Source organism: Cavia porcellus, unplaced genomic scaffold, assembly GCF_034190915.1.
Source record: "Cavia porcellus strain 051 isolate PalLab524CR breed Dunkin Hartley unplaced genomic scaffold, mCavPor4.1 scaffold_7, whole genome shotgun sequence".
In the NCBI taxonomy this organism is placed as follows: domain Eukaryota; kingdom Metazoa; phylum Chordata; class Mammalia; order Rodentia; family Caviidae; genus Cavia; species Cavia porcellus.
Window position 1 is genome coordinate 80,608,323 of NW_026947490.1, and position 19,185 is coordinate 80,627,507.

General features: G+C 39.3%; 1 protein-coding gene across 1 annotated transcript in view; it reads right to left on the reverse strand.

Annotated features, from left to right (window-relative positions):
* Nucleotides 1-19,185, reverse strand: part of Slc16a10 (solute carrier family 16 member 10) — a 104,078-nt gene that overhangs the window by 15,074 nt on the left and 69,819 nt on the right. Inside the window, exons 2-3 of the mRNA XM_003466442.5 lie at nt 17,092-17,236; nt 13,188-13,635 (exon numbers count right to left, since the gene is read on the reverse strand). Coding sequence (XP_003466490.2) covers nt 13,188-13,635; nt 17,092-17,236 — 593 coding nt within the window. The remainder of the gene's footprint in view (nt 1-13,187; nt 13,636-17,091; nt 17,237-19,185) is intronic.

The window sequence follows — 19,185 nt, forward strand, 5'->3', positions numbered from 1 at the left end:
TCCTCAGGGCCCTGGGTTTGTCCCTAATGCCAATAAATAAACTTAATTTTAGACCTTACTTGAATTCCTCAGGTTATAAATTAGTCATTTATGTTCCCAAAGATGTGCTTAATCCAGGCATGAATACCTCTGGGAGATTAACACAGTCTTGTGATAGACATCTTAGACACCTGTTCCTGAAACATTTCACCCTCATTCAAGCAATGACAGCTTTTGCAAACCACAGAAGCCATTTTTAGACTGTATGGAACTCCATTGTTTTCTTATCCAATGATGATTAAAAACAAAAACTACATCCAAGAATATCTGCTCATTCTATATCCATGAGTGAAAGGACATATTAGTTCTGTTTCTCCTTCCTATAAGCATCTCTAGCTCTGTACAGAAGACATTTTCCGACCAGCCAACTGAAGACAGGCTCCTCTTCCCTCACTGGAGTCCAAATCTGGCTCCCATTTTTGAGAGGCGGGGGCAGCACCTGTTGCAGCAGTCATCTCACTAGTGTGGCCTCCGCCCTACCTCCCCTCCTCTCCACTGGTCTCCAGCACGGAAGCGACAGAGCCAGACCTCTGAGGACATCCTGTGTTGCTGTTCTCAGCCAAGGCGTGGCCCCTGGATTTCAGAGAATCAACCATGATGGATGTTAAATGAGGGCCACACTACAACCTAGTGGTGTAGTAAAACCACAGGTGACACACATGTGCAAGGCAAATACTTCTCAAAAACATGGGAACACTTACTGCTATACTACAGTCCAAGACTGCATTATTTAGCTGTGCCTTAGTGGTCACCAGTATCACACACATCCTCAAACGCCTACTTGAGGAGTGAGTCCTTTTTTACTTAGTATTTCATGTAATATAATTTATTACAGGAGGACTATAATGAAACTTTAATGTATCTAAGATAGATTATCTTTGGAGAATAGTAATTAAAGAGACCGACAAGTACTGGTGCCCTTTAAGGCAAAAATAATTCGCTGTTTTGACAGCAGATTCAAAATGCCTGCTGGCCAACCCAGTGTAAGATGTTAATAAGGCAGCACGGCAAGGCCAGAGAAGCAGGTGAAAGTAGGTCCAGTGGATAGAACTTATGACCTTGCACTTGCCAGGCAGGCACGTAGGCCGCTGAGCTAAATTCCTGGCCTTTGTGATGATTTTGATTTCCTGCTCATCTGTTTCGTCTTCCTCTTCCAATACATATTACCAAACTGGACAGAGGTGGATAACAGGCATGTGAAATTATTTCATCTCTAGGGGAGTAAACTGTTTGTGGAGTGAGGGGACCTGTGTTTTTTATGTTTAATGTACATTCAAAACTGTACAGCCAGGTGTGATGCTGCATCCCTTTAATCCCAGTTCTTGGGGCTGAGGCAGGAGGATCACTGCGAGTTTAAGGCCAACCGAGGCTACACAGCAGGTTCAAGTCTGAACTACAGAGTGAGACCTCATCTCAAAAAGAAAGTACTAATAAATGCTACATATTCTCAGGGATTACTGAGTTCAAACTTATTTCTTCAACTTCTTACCTTCCAATAAGGAAATTCAACATTTCTCATTGCTATTACCCTGAGTTTTTGCTTCTTATTTGCACACTTTAATATAATTTATAAGAATGTATCCACCTAACATTTGAAAAGCTATTTCGTAAGTCTAGGAGTCCATTCTGCTTAAGTATACTTTTTAAAAGGTAAATTCAAAAAGAGCCTGGCTCCTTTAAAAAATGGGACTTACATCTGCAAGACAGTAGAAAGCCTGTTAGGGTGGTTAATGGATAATGTCAGAGTTTGCTGCAAATCAAAACTTTACATTACCCTTTGACTTCAAAATTGGATTAAGGGAAATCTGAATGGAGCAAGAGAATCTGGTTTCTTTTTCTTTTTAAAACAACCTTGTTTCCTCTATATCTGTTTTTGCCAAGAAAAGAAAAAGCAGCAAACTAAAACAAGTGGGACATTCCTTCAAAGTATGGCCTGATCACTGTACGCCAGCAAGAGACAGGAGGTGATTAAAGGAGAAAGAAAACAACTCTAGATATGTGGGTATCTAAAATTAAGCCTTTTACACCAAAACATTGAATTATGACTTTGTAACCATTAATAAATATTCACAGTTTAGTAAGCCTCAAAATGCAATTTTAGTTTGTTAAATCTGGTCAACTGTGCCTTGAGACTAAAAACACTCCCAGGGTGTACCTGAAGGGGAAGCTGGCCGGCCAACATTTTTAACAGCACAGTGTGTTAAACTGATGGTGTAGGCAGCCACGGCCTTCACGGCAGCTGACCAGGTAAACAGCGGACCTTTGGCCCACAACTCTACAAGGCACAGGGAGCTGGGTCTGTTTGTTTTTTCAAACACCAGTCTTTCCATTTCATTAAGAGGGTTTCCATGGAGTTGATAAGGACATAATGGCACTGTGAAGACATGGAAAAATCAGGACTGAGGAAGACATTTCTGGAATTAAACAACCACCAGGCACAGAAGACACAACTGATCATTTCAAACAGTGGTCTAAATTTGAAAATCTTTTCTAACTCTAAAAACCTTTAAAATCCTTTGTTATTTTTCCCTTTCTGGCTTTAAAAAAAAAAAGTTTCTCATGGATTAAAAGAATAGTATATCCCTGACAGAGTGTAATTTAGATAAAGATACAATAAAATGTTTTAGAGGCATTATCAACTAAAACCAATTTGAATTTAAATGTCAGCTTAAACCTTGAATTTTACAATTTAAGGTAGCCTTCATCTTAAAGTAAAAATAAATGACTAGGATTTTTAAGCACTTGAAATTAACTTAGTGACCCTGTCAGATATTTTGAAAGTTACAAAGAGAATATCTTGCTGGGCACAGTGGTACACACTTGTGATCCCAACTACTCAGAAGGCTGAGGCAGAAGGATCAAAGATTCAAAGCTAACCTAGGTAAGGTAGTAAGGCCCTGTCTCAAAAATAAAAAGGGGCTGGGGATGTAACACAGGGGTTGCATGCCTAATGTGCATGGGCCCCAGGTTCAATCCTCAGGACAAAAATTTAACCATGTAGTTTATATTTTTATTTACTTCATCTAAATCTGAATTTGACTCTCACGTTTCTTTTTGAGTCGCATTCTTGGGACACCAGATTCACCATTCACAGATACTTGGTTCATGGCCAGTTTGTACGGATGAAACTGACTGATGAAGAAGCCTGGCTCTTGGGAAGGAACTGGATCGCCTCTGTCGTGATTACCAGAGCGGCTACAGCTGCTGTGCCAGCAGCTGATCCAAGCCTCGGTGGAGCACTCTAAAGGCATGTGTGGGTTGCAAAGCTGGGCAGGTAGGGACTCTGGCTTCTGGTTCTTGTTCTTTTGAGGCATCACATATTTCCACCTTTTACGTTTTTAAAAAAGAAGAGAAGAAAGGAATACGCTCTGCATCAATCTGTTGATGTCACTATAAGATAAATGTACATGTAATAAACAGATGTGGGCTATGGAGTCCCCAGGCAACACCTGAATTACATGGATTTGGAAAAACAGTCCAAAGAGAAAAAATGCATCCAACAAAAGGCTAGCTCAAATAAACTTAAATTCAAGATAGATGCATCTTAAAATAGGACAGGATACAATTAGAAATATTAAATCACTAGGATTTAGGGGAACTTGATAGTAATGATTTGATGATCTTGGCAGTAATGTTTTAAACCAGATGTTCTGTAAATTCTCAAAATTAGTTCCATTTTTCCTTAAACAATGAGGGATATGTAGATTGTTGGCTTACTTACATTTTAATTTTTAGGTTTATCTGATTTTTGAGAAAAAGGCATTAAGAAATTAGTTCTTGTTCAGCTTAATTTTTTCTTTCATTCTAAATTAAAACAAAGCTGATCCTTCCATGAAAATTCTGCCTTCTTCTAACCTGTCCTAAGATTCAGGATAATGATGTTGGTAAGACAGCTACTCTGCTGGTCTCCTACCTACCTCTCTTCCTCTGGTCTTGACCAGGCACACAGTGCTGAAGCTGTTTTATTAATCTTAATGCCTTTCTAGTATCCTCCATAAAGTCCTTTTTTTTTTTTTTTTTTTTTTTTTTTGAGACAGGGTCTTGCTGTGTAGTTCAGGCTGGCCTTGAACTTGTAGTGATCCTCCTGCCTCAGCTTTCCATGTACTGGGATTACAGGCATGTGCCTACATTCAGCTTCATTTTATAAGGACCATGTCCTCCAGGGGGAGGGATAAGGAAGTGGCAGTCTTGAGTGGTCTGAATTTAAGGCCTGCATGGCAGACACGATGAGGAATCTGAAAGCTTAGGCCTAGGAGGAAAAGAAATCTCTCTGGAGTCAAATTATGAGCACCATTCCTATTTACTGATTCTAAGGCAAGTCTCTTGGTTTCAAATACCACATACTAGTTCAATCTGTGAGTGCTTTTTACCTTTCTGATATAGTTGTGCCCAATCATTAGTTTTTCTTTTATTGTGGTAGCTTTTGTACCATGTAAAAGTTGCCATTTTAGCTCAGCTGTAGCATCCACTTTGTTGTACAATCATCACCATCATTTGTCTCTAGAAATTCCTCCATTTCCCCACACTGGAACTCCATTAAATCACTAAACTGTCCTCCTATTTCTTCCTTCTCCTCCTCTCTCCCCTCCAGAAACCACCCACTGTCTTTTGTCCTTACAGTAAGCATTACCTTACTTTTTTCTATGTTAGAGATGGACAATAGGTGATTTTAAAAATTATGCATATAGGTATTTATTATTTAGAAACTCCCTGCTATAACACACTGCTGCCCCAATAAAAGTGACACAGAGCTTAGAAAGCACTGCACAAGGAACAGGAAGGGTGAGGCAGAGACCCTGGGAAATCCCAATCCCTGGGTTCAGAGTGAGTCTAGAGGGATGAAGAGTGGGGCATGAGGATACTCGGCAGAGCACAGCAATCAATGCTTCAGGCATAGACAAGGAGCTAAGAACTTTAAATGAAAAGCCAGTGTGACAAAATCAGAAATTATGAAGAGTCCTGAGGCAGCTCCAGAGGAGCAAGGAGCATATGAAAGAAAACGATGTTTGCCTAACAATTAAGTGGGACAGGGACAATTGATATATGTTGAGGGTACTCTAACTAATCATAAATTCAATCATCAATGCACGGCAGCATTTTAAACCCCACAATGCATGCTCGTGTCAAGAGGAGATGGCATCTGTTAGCCTACTTGCTGAGCCGTGGTCGCCCCAGGAGCCACACTCTCCTGGAAGCAGCTGGGAAAATGTGCAAGGTCCACAGGGATGATTTCCCCTCAGCCAGGCTGTGTGCCTCTTGCCATCCATCTATGTACCTCTAAGTAAATCCACAGTGAAACTAGTTTCAATCCTGGTAAGGTCTTTTTTATTTATTTCTACTGCTTAAATTTTATCTTATTTTTAAATTTAATTTTTTATTCCTTTTGAGACAGGGTCTTGCTATGTAGTTCAGATGAGCCCTGAACTCACTATGTAGCCCAGCCTGGCCTCAAAATGGCAGCAATCCTCTTGCTTCAGACTCCCAAGCACTGGGATGACAGGTGTGTGCCTCCATAGCTGGCTTGTACTGCTTAAACTTTAAACCTAACTTGTTCTAACTGTATTTGTGTGACCTGAAAAAGTCTTTTTACCAATTAACTCCTTTCTTTATAAGATGGAGGTAAAATGTTTTCACATTCAATGTTAAAAGCAAAGATAAAACTGAAGAACCTAAAGAACAGATGAAATGAAAAGTAGACATTAGTAGAAAGATTAGCAGACCTCATGTTTCAGCAGCTCAATCCACTATAAATCCAATATTAAACTGGTTTTTAAAAATGCATTGAGCACCAGGAACACACTAGGTACCAGAACGGGAGCACCGAGCAGGAGATGCTGGCCCTGTTCATGTGGAGGTCCACTCTGCCTCCCCTGTTCCTTCTAAAAAGTAGCTGTGAGCTGTAAGGACACTTCCACATGAAATTCCCCAGTGAATTTTGTAGAGTAAACCACAGTTTTCACCAGCCTTTCCCATACTTACATTGGTACATCAGTATAAAGGCCTCACAAAATGACTTTACCAATGTGTCTCAAATTCAGTTTAAAATTAATTTTTTTTTAATGATTGTAGATTTCTTTTTCCAAGACAAATTTAAAATATTTTAGATGCTGGGAGACTACATTTGAAGGATAACTTTCATGCTTGACCAAACCATACATGCTTTCTAAAATTCACTGTTACATTATCTATCACTAATTATTTTTGGCTATGTATAATTTGGAATGCATAACGAACTTGTTCTACCTTAGAAGCAGCTGCTGTGTTTTAATTTACTAGTAAGTGATCAGTTTTCTACACTTCTCAGGTCTTTTCTTCTTACCAACTTCCTGCGGTGGTATGTTGCATTTCTTCAAAATACTCTTTAACAACAGACTGTTTTGATGAGCTTGTCCTATAAATAAATAACTGCCCCATAATGAGTCACAAGTGGGAAAAAAAAAAAAAAAAGATCCACAGTCATCTCAAGTAGGAGAATGCTGGTGAGCATTGCCTAAGACAGAAAACTGAAAAACGGGCAAATTTCCACTAATCTGAAAAGACAAATTGCAGCAGATGTGATCTGAAGGGAAACCAATGCAATGTTAGAAAAGCAAGCGGAGCACAGACACCCTGCAAAGGGAGTGACAAGGAGAGATGGCCACTCACTCACTCGATGGCCACATCAGAAACGAGCACTACTAGCACTACTAGTATGAAGAAAAAACAATGCTCTGGGCCAATAACAAAGTAGGCACAAGTTTTTAATATTCAATATGCAGAACAAATTCAAATACTGACTGGCAGTCATTAATGCGACTAGAGAAATTCTACGTTACTGGCTTCTGGAGGAAGCAGGGAGGGCTCTTCTTCATCTTTAAAGCGCCTAAAAACACAGCCCTTTGCACAGAGATGGCTTCCAAGAGGGTGTCCCTGACCACCCAGACTGAGGTTGCTTCCAACTGTTACCTACCACCCCATTTGGTTTACCTCAAAGAAAATGCCACTATTTGAAAATTACCTGTTTTTGTGTTTGCTGGTTTCCTGAGCTCCATTAAGAGTCTGTGCTTGTTCTCACCACTGCATTCCTGCATCTGAAATGCTTATGGCACACCGCAGGCAGGGGAGTGCCTGTCAAATGAATAAATGCCTGAATCTGCTCAACTGAGCTGTAATGAGAGGAAGTCACACACACAGCAAGAACAAAAACTAAGACAGAGGGGAGCATCTACTCTACGTCTACTCTAGAGGCACTTCAGCCACTTACTTAGCACACAACCTGGAGTGAAGTTAAGCCTCTCTGAGCCTGCAGGTTCTTATCTTTGAATGGGAGAACCAGGATCAGCGTTGCTCCCCTCACAAAAGGGCACTGTGAGATTGAATTGGAAAATGTGTGAACTAAATACTTTCATATCATTGTGAAAGAAAATAATGAATGAAATGAAACCCTCCTAGGCCATACAACAACAACAAATTTCAAGTAATATGGAGTATAGTATATATAAAATCAGTATATAGTTAATCACGATCAGTAAATCCTGGTATTTAAATTGGTAAACTATATAAAGAAATATATTTGTAAGCCTGATTTAATGAAAAAAAAACTATTTAAACTAGAAAGTTTTGATAAAAATATGTTTTTCTTCAAAGTATCAAAACATCCTGCATAAATAAAAGATACCAAACAATCAATATAATTAGAAAAATAAACCAGAACAATGAATACAAAAGAAGAGGGGAAAAGGGAGAAAAGACAAAGCAAGTAAATGAGACCTTCAAGCCTTGGCTATTATTTAGCTACCAGACTAAAAACAAGATTAAAATTTTAAGTCTGGTTGCAATGCAAAGACTGAGATAAGGAAATTCATATAACTCCACTCCCGAGCAAGTAAAAAAAGTACCCCGAATTTTGCAAACATTCACGAGTTTGGAAACATTTAATGGACCTTAAGGGTCTGCTCCTGTCATAATCCTGAGTAAACAGAGATAAACAGCCATTCCTGCTTAGTATCCTGACCCAGGATACTAACAAGGTCCTTCGTTTAAAAAGATACTACTGTGAGCCTTGCATTCTGAAGGAAATTTGCTATGCAACAACCTTGATGCTGAGCTTCAAATATATCCCGGAAAGAAAGACAATACCAGCACAACCACTACTGGCAACTCTGAAGAACTGGACTCTTGTCAAAGCAATCTCCTGATTGAATTAACCAGGAATAAATAAAAAAATAATTTCATTCCTCCAATAATTTCATTTCTTTTCTGCCCCTAGTCCTGGGGGTTGAACCCAGGACCTCCTCACTGAACTACATCCCACAGCCCTATTTTATTTTTTTATTTTGAGAAAGAATCTCACCAAGTCATTAAATTACCTAGGATAGGCTCACACTGAAATGCTCTCCCCAGGATGCTGAGATTATAGGCATGTGCTACTATGCCTGGTTTACTAATTCCATTTCTTACAGATGTTAACCATTTAGTTGTAATAAGCTTGTATTTCCCTATGGATTTTTTTTTAAAAAAAGGGGAGAAACAACATTACATTTGCTTAAAAGAAATTTATGGGCTAGGTCTGGTGGTGCAGGCCTGTAATCCCAGCACTGGGAGGTTGAGGCAAGAGGATCGCTGTCAATTTGAGGCCAGCCTAAATTATACAGTGAATTCAAGGTCAGCTTCAACTGCACAGCAACACCCTGTCTGGAACCAATTGAATGAAGGAAGAGAGGATTATAGTTTGAAGTAAACTCTAGCTTGAGGCAGAAGGAACCCTTCGCCATTATTCGTGGGAGTGCAAACTGGTGCAGCAATTATGGAAAGCAGTTTAGAGATTCCTCAAAAAACTAAAACTAGAGATTTGATTTGACCCAGATAGTCCCCTTCTGGGTATCTTCCCAAAAGAATTACAGGAATTGCGTTACAGTGATACACGCATACCATATTTATAGCAGCATGGTTAAATCTTGGAAGCAGCCTATATATGTCCATTAACAGATGATTGGATACAGAAAATGTGACATTTACATATAGTAGAGTATTATTCTGCCATAAAGAAGGATAAATTTGATACATTTTAAAGTAAATGGATGCACCTTGAAACCCTAATCTTTTTTTTTTTTTAATCGGTACTGGGGATCGAACTCACAACTGCCTGCTTGCAAGGCAGGTGCTTATGCTGCTAAGCTAAATCCCCAGCCCTAAACCCTAATCTTAATTGAAATCAATTAAGTTTAAATATTGTATTACTTACTTTGTGTGAAAAATCCAAAGTATAAATAAGGAGCAAAATAGGGCAGAGATATTATGAAGTAGGAAAAACTTGTATAAATGGAAAGGGAAATAAGATGAGAGAAGAGAAGGAGAGAGAAGGAATTTAAAGAAAAAATGGAAATAGAGCTTTGGAAATGTGAAGAAGGGTTGGAGGGAGGGAAAGGGGACAAAAAAATGAAGATGTGTAATATACGTGTACAAATCTCCCAAGATGAATGTTATGTACTACACATGTGGACTAAAAAAATAGAAAACAAATAAAGTAAACCTTCTCTTTGTAAGCTCTGCTTTGAAGCCTAGATTCTATGGTTATTATTGTCATGTTATGCGTAAAATCAGTTCAGTCTGCCCAAACTGCAAAAATAGCTGAACTGCATGGCTACGGCATTTGCAATTTTACACTTCCAAATCAAAAAGACTTCTTCCAACATGCTATGACAGAATACAAACTTCCTGATTCTAAGTCAGCTCTACCACAGTGGCGCATGGCGGGCAGGGTAGGGGGAGACACACTATGACAGGAATAGGAAAATGGACAGCAACACGGGCAGCTGGCTGTGCAGTTCCTGAGCTGTCCTCTCTGTGAAGCACGAACACGCAGACATGTCTTCTTCTCTTCTGCATTCCTTAGAGTTAGGGACTGTGGGAGCCCTCCAAAAAGGTGTTCCAGTACTAGGGGACAAGGACAAATGTATTTCCAATGGATCAGGCAACTCCCCCCACCCCAAGCGATCTGCCACATGTTGGCAAAAAACAATATCCAACTCAAGCTTTAAAAAGGGAAGCGAGGGCCGGGGATACAGCTCAGAGCACAGGGCCTGAGTGGCAAGTGCGAGATTGTGAGATCTATCCCTGGTACAGAGAGAGAGAGAGAGAGAGAGAGACAGAGACAGACAGAGAGACAGAGAGACAGACAGAGAGAGAGGCAGAGACAGACAGAGACCCACAAAGAGAAGCTGCTGCAAGTTAATGTTTCTACCTCCATTCATCTATATTATAACTTCGTTAGGGGTTGAGACAGGGTCTCACTACGCAGTTCAGGCTGGCCTGGAACTCCCAGTAATCCTCCTGCCTCAGTCTCTCAAGAGCTGGGATTATTGGTGTGTGCCACCATACCTGGCAACAGTTCATTTAATCTCTTCAGCGTGATTTAGGCTCCTCAAATTTGAGAAGACCTTGATACTAATCTCACAATTTGAGATACCAGCAGATATTCATATTACAGTTGAAGTTTGATATTATTCAAAAATATGCTACATTTGATCAAATAAAACATGATAAACTTAAATTTAAAAAATCAGTAACATTTCAATGTTAACACATGTTATTTGTTCTTCTTTTAAGACAAAAGATGTGAATGTATAAGGCTTCTCCCCTCTCCCTCAAACTAACACCTCAGTCTTTAGGTTTAATTGCACTGTTGACACTTGGTAATAAATTAAGTGGTTCTGGGCTGCAGTCTGAGCCTTTGTTCCTAAGACATTTGCCATCATGACTCTAACTCTTTAGGGTCCTCTCAGGAGACTAATGATCAATACGTGGCCTTGCAGAGTTTGTATGTGACTGTAAACTTTAAGCAATTTCCTATAATGATAATTATGCTAATAAAATATAAGATGAATTTTGCTGTAAATCTGCATGTGCCCAAGTTTGCTGTTCTACTATGCTTTCTGCCTAGTATAGAAAACAAAACTGAACATGAAACTCTGTGTTTTCCTTATTCTGCTTGCCATGGGCTGTGAAAAATCCCTTTGTATGGCCACCATTTTTTTATATTCACAATGTACTAGAAATCAAACTACGAGATGAAGGGGCGGGAAGAAGGCCACCTGACAATGAATAACTTCTTACTCCCATTAGAGCAGAACAAGAGCTTGTTTTCTCTTGAGTCCTTTCCCGAGATGCAAACCATGTCCCAAGTGCTTAAACAATTCAGCGTGGACCCTAATCTTGGTTTTGAGAAATCAGACGAAAAATTTGTAAGGCAAAGCTCTTTGGTCTAGGCCCAGCACGGCTGAAAATGGAAGTTCCATCGTCTATCTCTGAAGTGATCGGATGAAAGAACAGCAGATACTTTCATAAAAAGAATACAGGAAAGCTGGCTATGGGAGCATACTCCTGTAATCCCAACACTTGGGATGCTGAGGCAGGAAGATTGCCATGAGTTCAGGGCCAGCCTGGACTACCAAAGTGAGACCCTGTCTCAGGGGTGGGAAGGAGAAAAAAATGAAAAGAACAAAGAAAACAAACAAATAAAAAACCATGGGATTTTCATAGTTCCAAGAACATGTTCCAAATTCTGGCTTTGTGTATAACTCAACATGCACAGTTTTACTTAGCACTAAGTATGTTATTTATTACACTTATTACATTCCTCTTGCTGATAGTTACAGGTGACTTTGGGAAAATGCTTGACCCCTGATCTATTCGTGTCGTGCTACCTAAATGTTCCTCTGAGAAAGCCACAAACAGGTGGAAGTTTGTTCGTCATTCCTGTTTGCAAGGTCCAGCACCTGCACTGTAGCTGACGCAAGATTCCCACCCCGACCACCACGTGATCACAGGTGCTCTAGCAAGTGAGGTTTCACAACCACATTCTAGCATTTGGTGCTACTCAAAGCTTAAAAATATCCCCTAGTATACTATGCTGCCCAGTTATTGACTTATCTGCCTCAAAAGTTCATTTCTACTTTAAAAACACAACTCCCAATTACAAGTCCACTTTAAGGGGTCCACTTAATTGCTCTGTCAGCAGGCAAATGACTGTCATTAATTTTACAAGTAGAGAGAGAGCCAGGTCAAAGTTTCTTTTGAGAGCTATCTGTCCCAGAACCACGCCACTTACTTTTTTTTTTTATTACGGATTAAAAAAAAAAAAACCAGCTAGTGAACACTATGTTACAGATGTTAATGTACGAGGCAGTCATCTACGAGGCAGTCATCATCTTGAATGAGCACTGTGAGGTTTTACAGCATAAAAACCAAAACTGGACCCAGTGGTATGCATTTTGTTTGCTTTGTTTTGCAACACAGGAGGTTGAACCCGGGGCCTGCAACTGAGCTTCATTCTCAGCCCTTTGTTAAAAAATGGAACTCTCAAAGTCACTAAGTTGCCAGGCTGGGTCAAACTCCCAATCCGCCTATTTTGTCACCCACAGTGCTTAGATCACAGTGTGGCCATCAGAGCCCGCTCCAATGATGACAGTCAAAGAACAGCTGACGTTAGTATGGGAGGGGTACGTACGAAACAGCTGAAATGAAATAACCATCTTCATACTGAGAACGCGATATTTCATACCAGAAAGCTAAATCATAATTGTCATTTTTAGGCATTTATTAATCACCTGACTGATGTGGCTCTGTGTTCTGTGCTCTCACCCAAAAGCTATCTAGCAAAGTTCCAGCGTGAAGACAGTGGTCCAGCTGGTCAAGTTTCAGGTACATTTCAGGACTGACTTGTGGCCTCATTAGCATTGCTAAAGTTTAAAAAACTTGTCTTGATGGCCAGATGTTATGGTGCACACCTATAATTCAAAGCCAGCCTGGGTTACACAGTCAGTTTCTTTGCTGGCTTCTTTTTCCTGTCCCATGAATACCAATGTGTCTTGATGCTTGTCCTTGATATTTTCCTCTGATATTTTAACCCAATCTCCTGACCACAATGTTTTTTTTTTTTTATTACATTTAACATATATATATATCTATATATACAGTGTATTGTGTCACTGACACCACATAGGTGCAAAGTTACAAAGAGTGTGCCAAGCTCCTGGAAGCTATAATTTCAACAGTCCCCAGATTACAACTGACCAACTTCACCCTGGTCTATCTTCTTCTTCTAAGGAATTTTCTCAGTATGAAAATGATAGTATCTATTACCAGCAGACTCAAAGATGTGTACTCACCAAGTGAACGTAAGGCACAAAGTAGCCGAAGAGTGCGAGTGGTATTCCAACTGCCCACACGGCATAAGCTGTTACCTTGAAGATGGCAAAATTGAAAATTTTTTTTTGAGGACTGAATTTTTTCCTGGAAAAAAGGGAGAATCTGTTGCTCTGTTTATCCTTGTCACTGGAATCAAGAGGTCGGTAAGTAAAGCCAGCTAGAATGAGAACAAACATGAAGATGCAGAGGACTCTCAGTGTATTAAAGAGGCCCAGATCTTCTATCAGAACCTTTAAAAGCAAAGGGAGCAGAATTGTGAAGAGACTGCTGCCAGCTGTGACAATGCCATTCACAAGTCCAAGGCGCTTCTTGAAGTAGTGTCCCAGAATGACCAGCGAGGGCTGGTATGCGAAGGAGCAGCCACAGGCAAATATGATCCCATAGGTAAGGTACAAAGGCTCGATGGAGCTGTGGAAAGATTAAAAAGAAAAAAAAAAAAAAGATGGAAAGCAGTGTTAATTATTTTTATCATGTGCTTGGTAGTATAAAACCTTACAGTTGGGGCTGGGGATTTAGCTCAGCGGCATAAGCGCCTGCCTTGCCAGCAGGCAGTCCTGAGTTCAATCCCTGGTACCGATAAAAACGAAAAAGACCAAAAAAAAAAAAAATCAAAAAAAAAACCTTACAGTAAAAGTAAGTTTCACCTCTATCAACATATTTTCTGCAAATAAAAGTAACCAATAATTGAAGGGAAAGGCTTAATACATTAAGAAAGTAGCACTAAAATTAACTTAATGAAAATATGTGAAAAATGAACATTAAGTTCACCTGTAATTGAGTCTCGCCATCCCTTCTACGGTTTTCTGGTGAACCACACAGTACTGGATAAGAACTGTGCTCACCACAGCTCAGAAATAAAAGTCAGTGCCAGGAAGGGCCTTGGAAAAACTGATAGTGATTAAATTAATACAATCTCGTTTCAGTGTTTTACATTACAATTATAAAAACCCACCATTTTGTGGAATTATGAAAACCCATAGTTTCACGGAATTTTCTCAAGTACTTCCTAGGGGATCTAGGAATAGAAAAGGTTCATGTGCTACTGTCCTCCCAAGGTTATTTCAAAGACATCTGCATGGAAGAATGGCGTGCCTCATTTTTGCTGGCCTAAGGGCTGCAGACCAACCTTCGCCCTGTATTGCACTGCTGCCAGGATTGTGCAAGATAACAAATCATATCCTGATTGCAGGAAGACTGAATTAAATGTGCTCATTAGTGATCCCAGTTCCTAAGTGTTAAGTCTATGTAGGTCTCGAAAAAATACAAGATTGTAATAAATTTTTATAGTTTAACCAAATAACTTTACTATCTCTTAGGGAGCAAAAGATCATATAATTATGTGCTTTGAAACTATGAAGGTAAAGAGTAAAAGAAAACCAAAACTTTTGTTAAGTCAAATTCAAAAAGCAATTTATCAGCAGTAAAGGCAAACAATTTATTAGAAAGTAAGATTAAAAAGTTGGTTAATAATTAAATTTTGGACTGTAATGCTAGTCTAGCAATATGCTGAAGTAGTCTACAAGGAATTCTAGAATCTGATAAAATTAAGGCACGTTAGCAACTTCTGAGATGCCCTTCCCCTTCGATTAATGGAGCTAAAACCACGTCTATGTCAGGATCAAGAAGAACTTCTAGGTTCTCCCAGATTAATCCCCTTTCATTCTTACCATCCTTCAGTGCATCTCCACTTTTTATTCAACAGATGCATTAAACAGCTACCATGTACCTGCTACTTAGGGAAAAGAACTTCAAAATACAGTTCTCCCGTCAAGCTACCCACTGTGGGCTTATAGTAAAAAGACATCCACCCCAAATAAAAATAGCAAAAATTAAAAAAATACTACTTTATTCTGCATCAAATTTTCCATAACTGCAACTTCTTAAATTATCACAATTTTTAAAGAAAAAAATTATACATTTCTTTGCCTACTTTGAAGTGTATATTAAAAACAGTATTGACAATACAATCATTGTAAACATCAACTGTTATACCACAGTATCACAATAAAATGTCAGTTATAAGAGCAGATAATCATATGTGTGAGCATGCACACAAAACATTCTTCTGAGTACATTTTAAAATGCTACACGCCTGATGAGATTAGCTTCACATCTCTCCTTCAGAAGAAAGTATGTAACCTTTGTGCTGGCTGAGCCTCTTTTACTTCTACATATTTGCCTCATAAGAACTGATACATACGCTGAGGTCTGACAACTGAGCAAAAGCAATATAAACACTAAATGTCTACATGCAGAAGGGTTCAAGGAAGGGAAGTAATACGACCTAAGATGCAGGAGATGGTTTTTCTGAGAAGGCAGAAAGGCAACTAGAGGAAAAGTGAATCCACCATTTGATACTAAAACTTATCCACATTTCTCCTTGTTCCTGGATATTGCTCGGAAGCTGACAGCCTTTTACCAGCAGGTTAAATATGAAACTGAGTAGGAAATCTGGGACACTTTGTGTGGTAAGGAAAATCTAGTTTCAAGAAATTTTGCTTCTTCTAGATGGGGAAGGACAACTGGGTCACAATATGAAATACGAATCATTGTTTTATTTGTCAGTGGTCAAAAGTTTGGAAAACAGCATTTGCTGCTGTCCATATGAGGTTTGTCTGCCGGGCCAGGTAACAGGTGAGACGTGCTGTCCGCCACTCACCGCTCTTGGCACCAAAGCCCGAGTGCGCACGCACTTGGCAGGTGTCAAGGCACGGTACCCACAGGGGAGGTAGAGGCTCCCAGCTCAAAGACACCCAACGAGGCAGGTGTTAGGAACGCTACGTCATAATGCTGCCAAACAGAACTAAAGATAAATGATCGCACAGAATTTCCTAAAATTATCCTATTCCAAGTAGAATTTCTCTCTTTAAAAATAACACTTTTAAGTTAGACACAAGTAAGTATGAAAGAGGCTCACTTCAGATCTGAGGAAGGGGTGAGTACAGTGGAAGGAAATAAAATAAAGAACTTCTGCTAACTGAACACCAATCAAAAGAATTTAAAAATAAACAGGGCAAAAATGTAAATGTGACACCCTCCACACAATGACTACAATCATATTTTTCAACTAAAGGTGCATGAAGATAAGTAGGATACGGAGACAGGACATGAAGATAAAACCACTGAAGTAGAAACAAGGCATGGAAATGATCTTGCCTTCTTGTTGATCACGCCCTGCTAACCAAAGCTACAAATTAAACCAGTGTTTCTCTCTCTGCAAATTAGCCTAACCATGCAGGTCTGGTGCTGTTTCATACAGTAATGACAGCATTAACTCCTTGTGGTTGGTCCCTGTTCAGTACACTACAGTTTTCTTCTAACACAGAGAAAGTGTGGTGACCCTTAAGATGCCATCTGACTGCTTTTCCTATGATATTTAAACACTTTAGCACGTTCTTTTTTAAAAATACAAACTGTCTTCTCAGGCTGGAATTATGAGGAGGCTTCTTTCCATTAATAAAAGCATTTTTGTATCAAGCTTATAAACACCCACATTAAAATCTCACTTGTTCCCCTTTGGGCCCCAGACAGAGCTGAATTTAAAACTAAGGTCATTATCTTAGATAACTCACAGTTAAAACTTGATTACTTTAGGACTGTCTTGTAAATAGAAAACCATGAAAGAAGATAGAATTTTCTTGGCTCTAGGGAACACATTTATGCTGATGTCTAAATCTTTAGCATGGCAAACAAAGCCTTTAAAATTTTCAAGTCTGACTTATTGCCATGCATGGAAGTCCAATGTACAAGTCATATGGCCTTGTTACCAGGGTAAGGGTCTTCCTTAGAAGGACTTCTCTGAAAGGAAAATTTTAAGGTTAACAATTCTTCAACATGAAGAACATGAAGAAGCCAAATCCTTACCTTACAAAAGAACTGGACATGAGTCCAATGAATCCCACAGCAGCACCTATAACAGCTGTTTTCCGACAACCAATGATGTCTGTGAAGACGCTGACTATAGGGCAGCAAAGGAAAATCATCCCCATGGACAGAGAGCTCACCCATGCTGTAAAAGAGGGAAAGGGAGCATTATGACACAGTGAATTGTATTTGTAACTCATTCCACTGGACATATCTCACATTTAGAAAATATTAATGCAACATTGATGCATGGGAGAAAGCTGGAATAAACTGATAACAAATTTGCTCCCAGCTCAAAGTACTGGCTGACTAGAATCAGCATAATAATTTTATACATTAATTCTTGAAGTTTGTGTCTTTTATTAAGCACTACCCTATGACCTTCTTTTAAACAATTTCTAATCTCTGGAAAGAAATTTATTTTTAAAAATGAGATGTGTTTAGTAATGTATACCTAGGTGGTCACGCTGCAAACAAATGATGATCACTAAAGTTAAAATAGTGGTTAACTTTTGGGAGAAAGATTACAGTCATTCAGACACCATAGTTAAGGTATGATCATTTGCATGGGGCCTGGGCTTAGTTCTTCTGCTAAGGAAATGGATACACTAGGAGACAATTTTTGACCTGGATAACAGTTATTGGATATTTACTTTGTAATTACTTTTAACACTATATCTATGTTTTTGTTTTCATTTCTGAAAGCACATTATGTTTTACAACAATAAAAGAAACAGAAGTCATAAGTTTGCATTCTGATTTTGTAAAAGTTCCAATAACAAAAAAAGAGAAAAATAAATATAAATGCAAATAATAACTGTGTGCCAATGAAATGACTGTTCTCATTGGATATCAAGTCCATAAGTTCTTCTATGAAAGGTGAACAAACTAATGGAGCCTACATGGCCATGGGCTGTAGAAAAATCCATCCTGAGTGGCATTCTCACCTACACAACTACAATATGTCCCTTAGAAAAATTACATCTATACATCTATATTTATATACATATACTGTATACATTTCAGGCTCTGTAATAGGAGAGCCCTTTCTTTCCTCTTTGACTCTTTGTATCCTTCCTTCCTCCCCTGCCCTTCTCTTCTTTTCCTCTTCTCCCCCCTCCCTTTTCTTTCTTCCTTCTTTTCTCTCCCCCACTCCTTTGGCCTGGCCTGGCCTCCCCTCCCTCCCTTCTTTCCTTCCTCCTTTCTTCCCCTCCCCTCCATTCTCTCCTCCCCCATTGGCCATAAGGTCTTGTTAAGGCACTAATCTATCCAAGCTGGGCTCAAATTTCCTATCATCCCCCCTCAGGCTCCAAGAGTGCTGGGATTGTAAGTATATACCACCATGCTTCGTTCTAGAAAAACTGTATCTTAATCTCAGTATCTGACATGTAAGCATTGAAGAAGTTAAGAGTTTTAACAATAGCAACAAGTTGTCTTTAAACAATGAAGATCACCTGTATAGCTCTACCAAGCTCTGAAACTCAGTGAATTGCTGTATTTCCTTAGCAGAGGAATGATGAAATGGTCATTTCTTAAACTGTGTCCAAATGAACCTTTACCATAGTACTATTTCATTTATCGCTTGGTCTTTTTGCATTTTCACTTATTTTTAAATTATATATACAGCATTTTAAACAGGCATATTTCTATTTTTAGTCTACCCTTAACAGAAAGAAGAATGTAATCTTAAAACACATTGAAGAGACTGCAGAGTGTCATCCTGACCTAGATGTTGATGCAGATTTAGAAGTTAAAGTAAGGGGAAGTTAATTGGCCAAATAAGTTAGCAAAACCCAATCCCACACTTTAGACATCTAACATGAAGTCTGCTTGTAAGATTTTTTAGTCTACTATCTTCCATAAAAATTTTACAATTCCATAATAATTTAATTCCCTCCAAGAAAGAGTTCAGTAAAGGCCCCAACCCACCCTTACCATCAACACCAGCTGCCTTGATGCACTGTGGGCCAAGAGGCTATGCCCTGCACCCAGTCCCACCAATAGCCATGTGCCCTGTGGGAGAGGAGGAGAGAGGCACTGCGCCACCCTGGATGCCAGGCCCTGGTGCAGGAGAAGAGAAGAGCGGCCAAACAC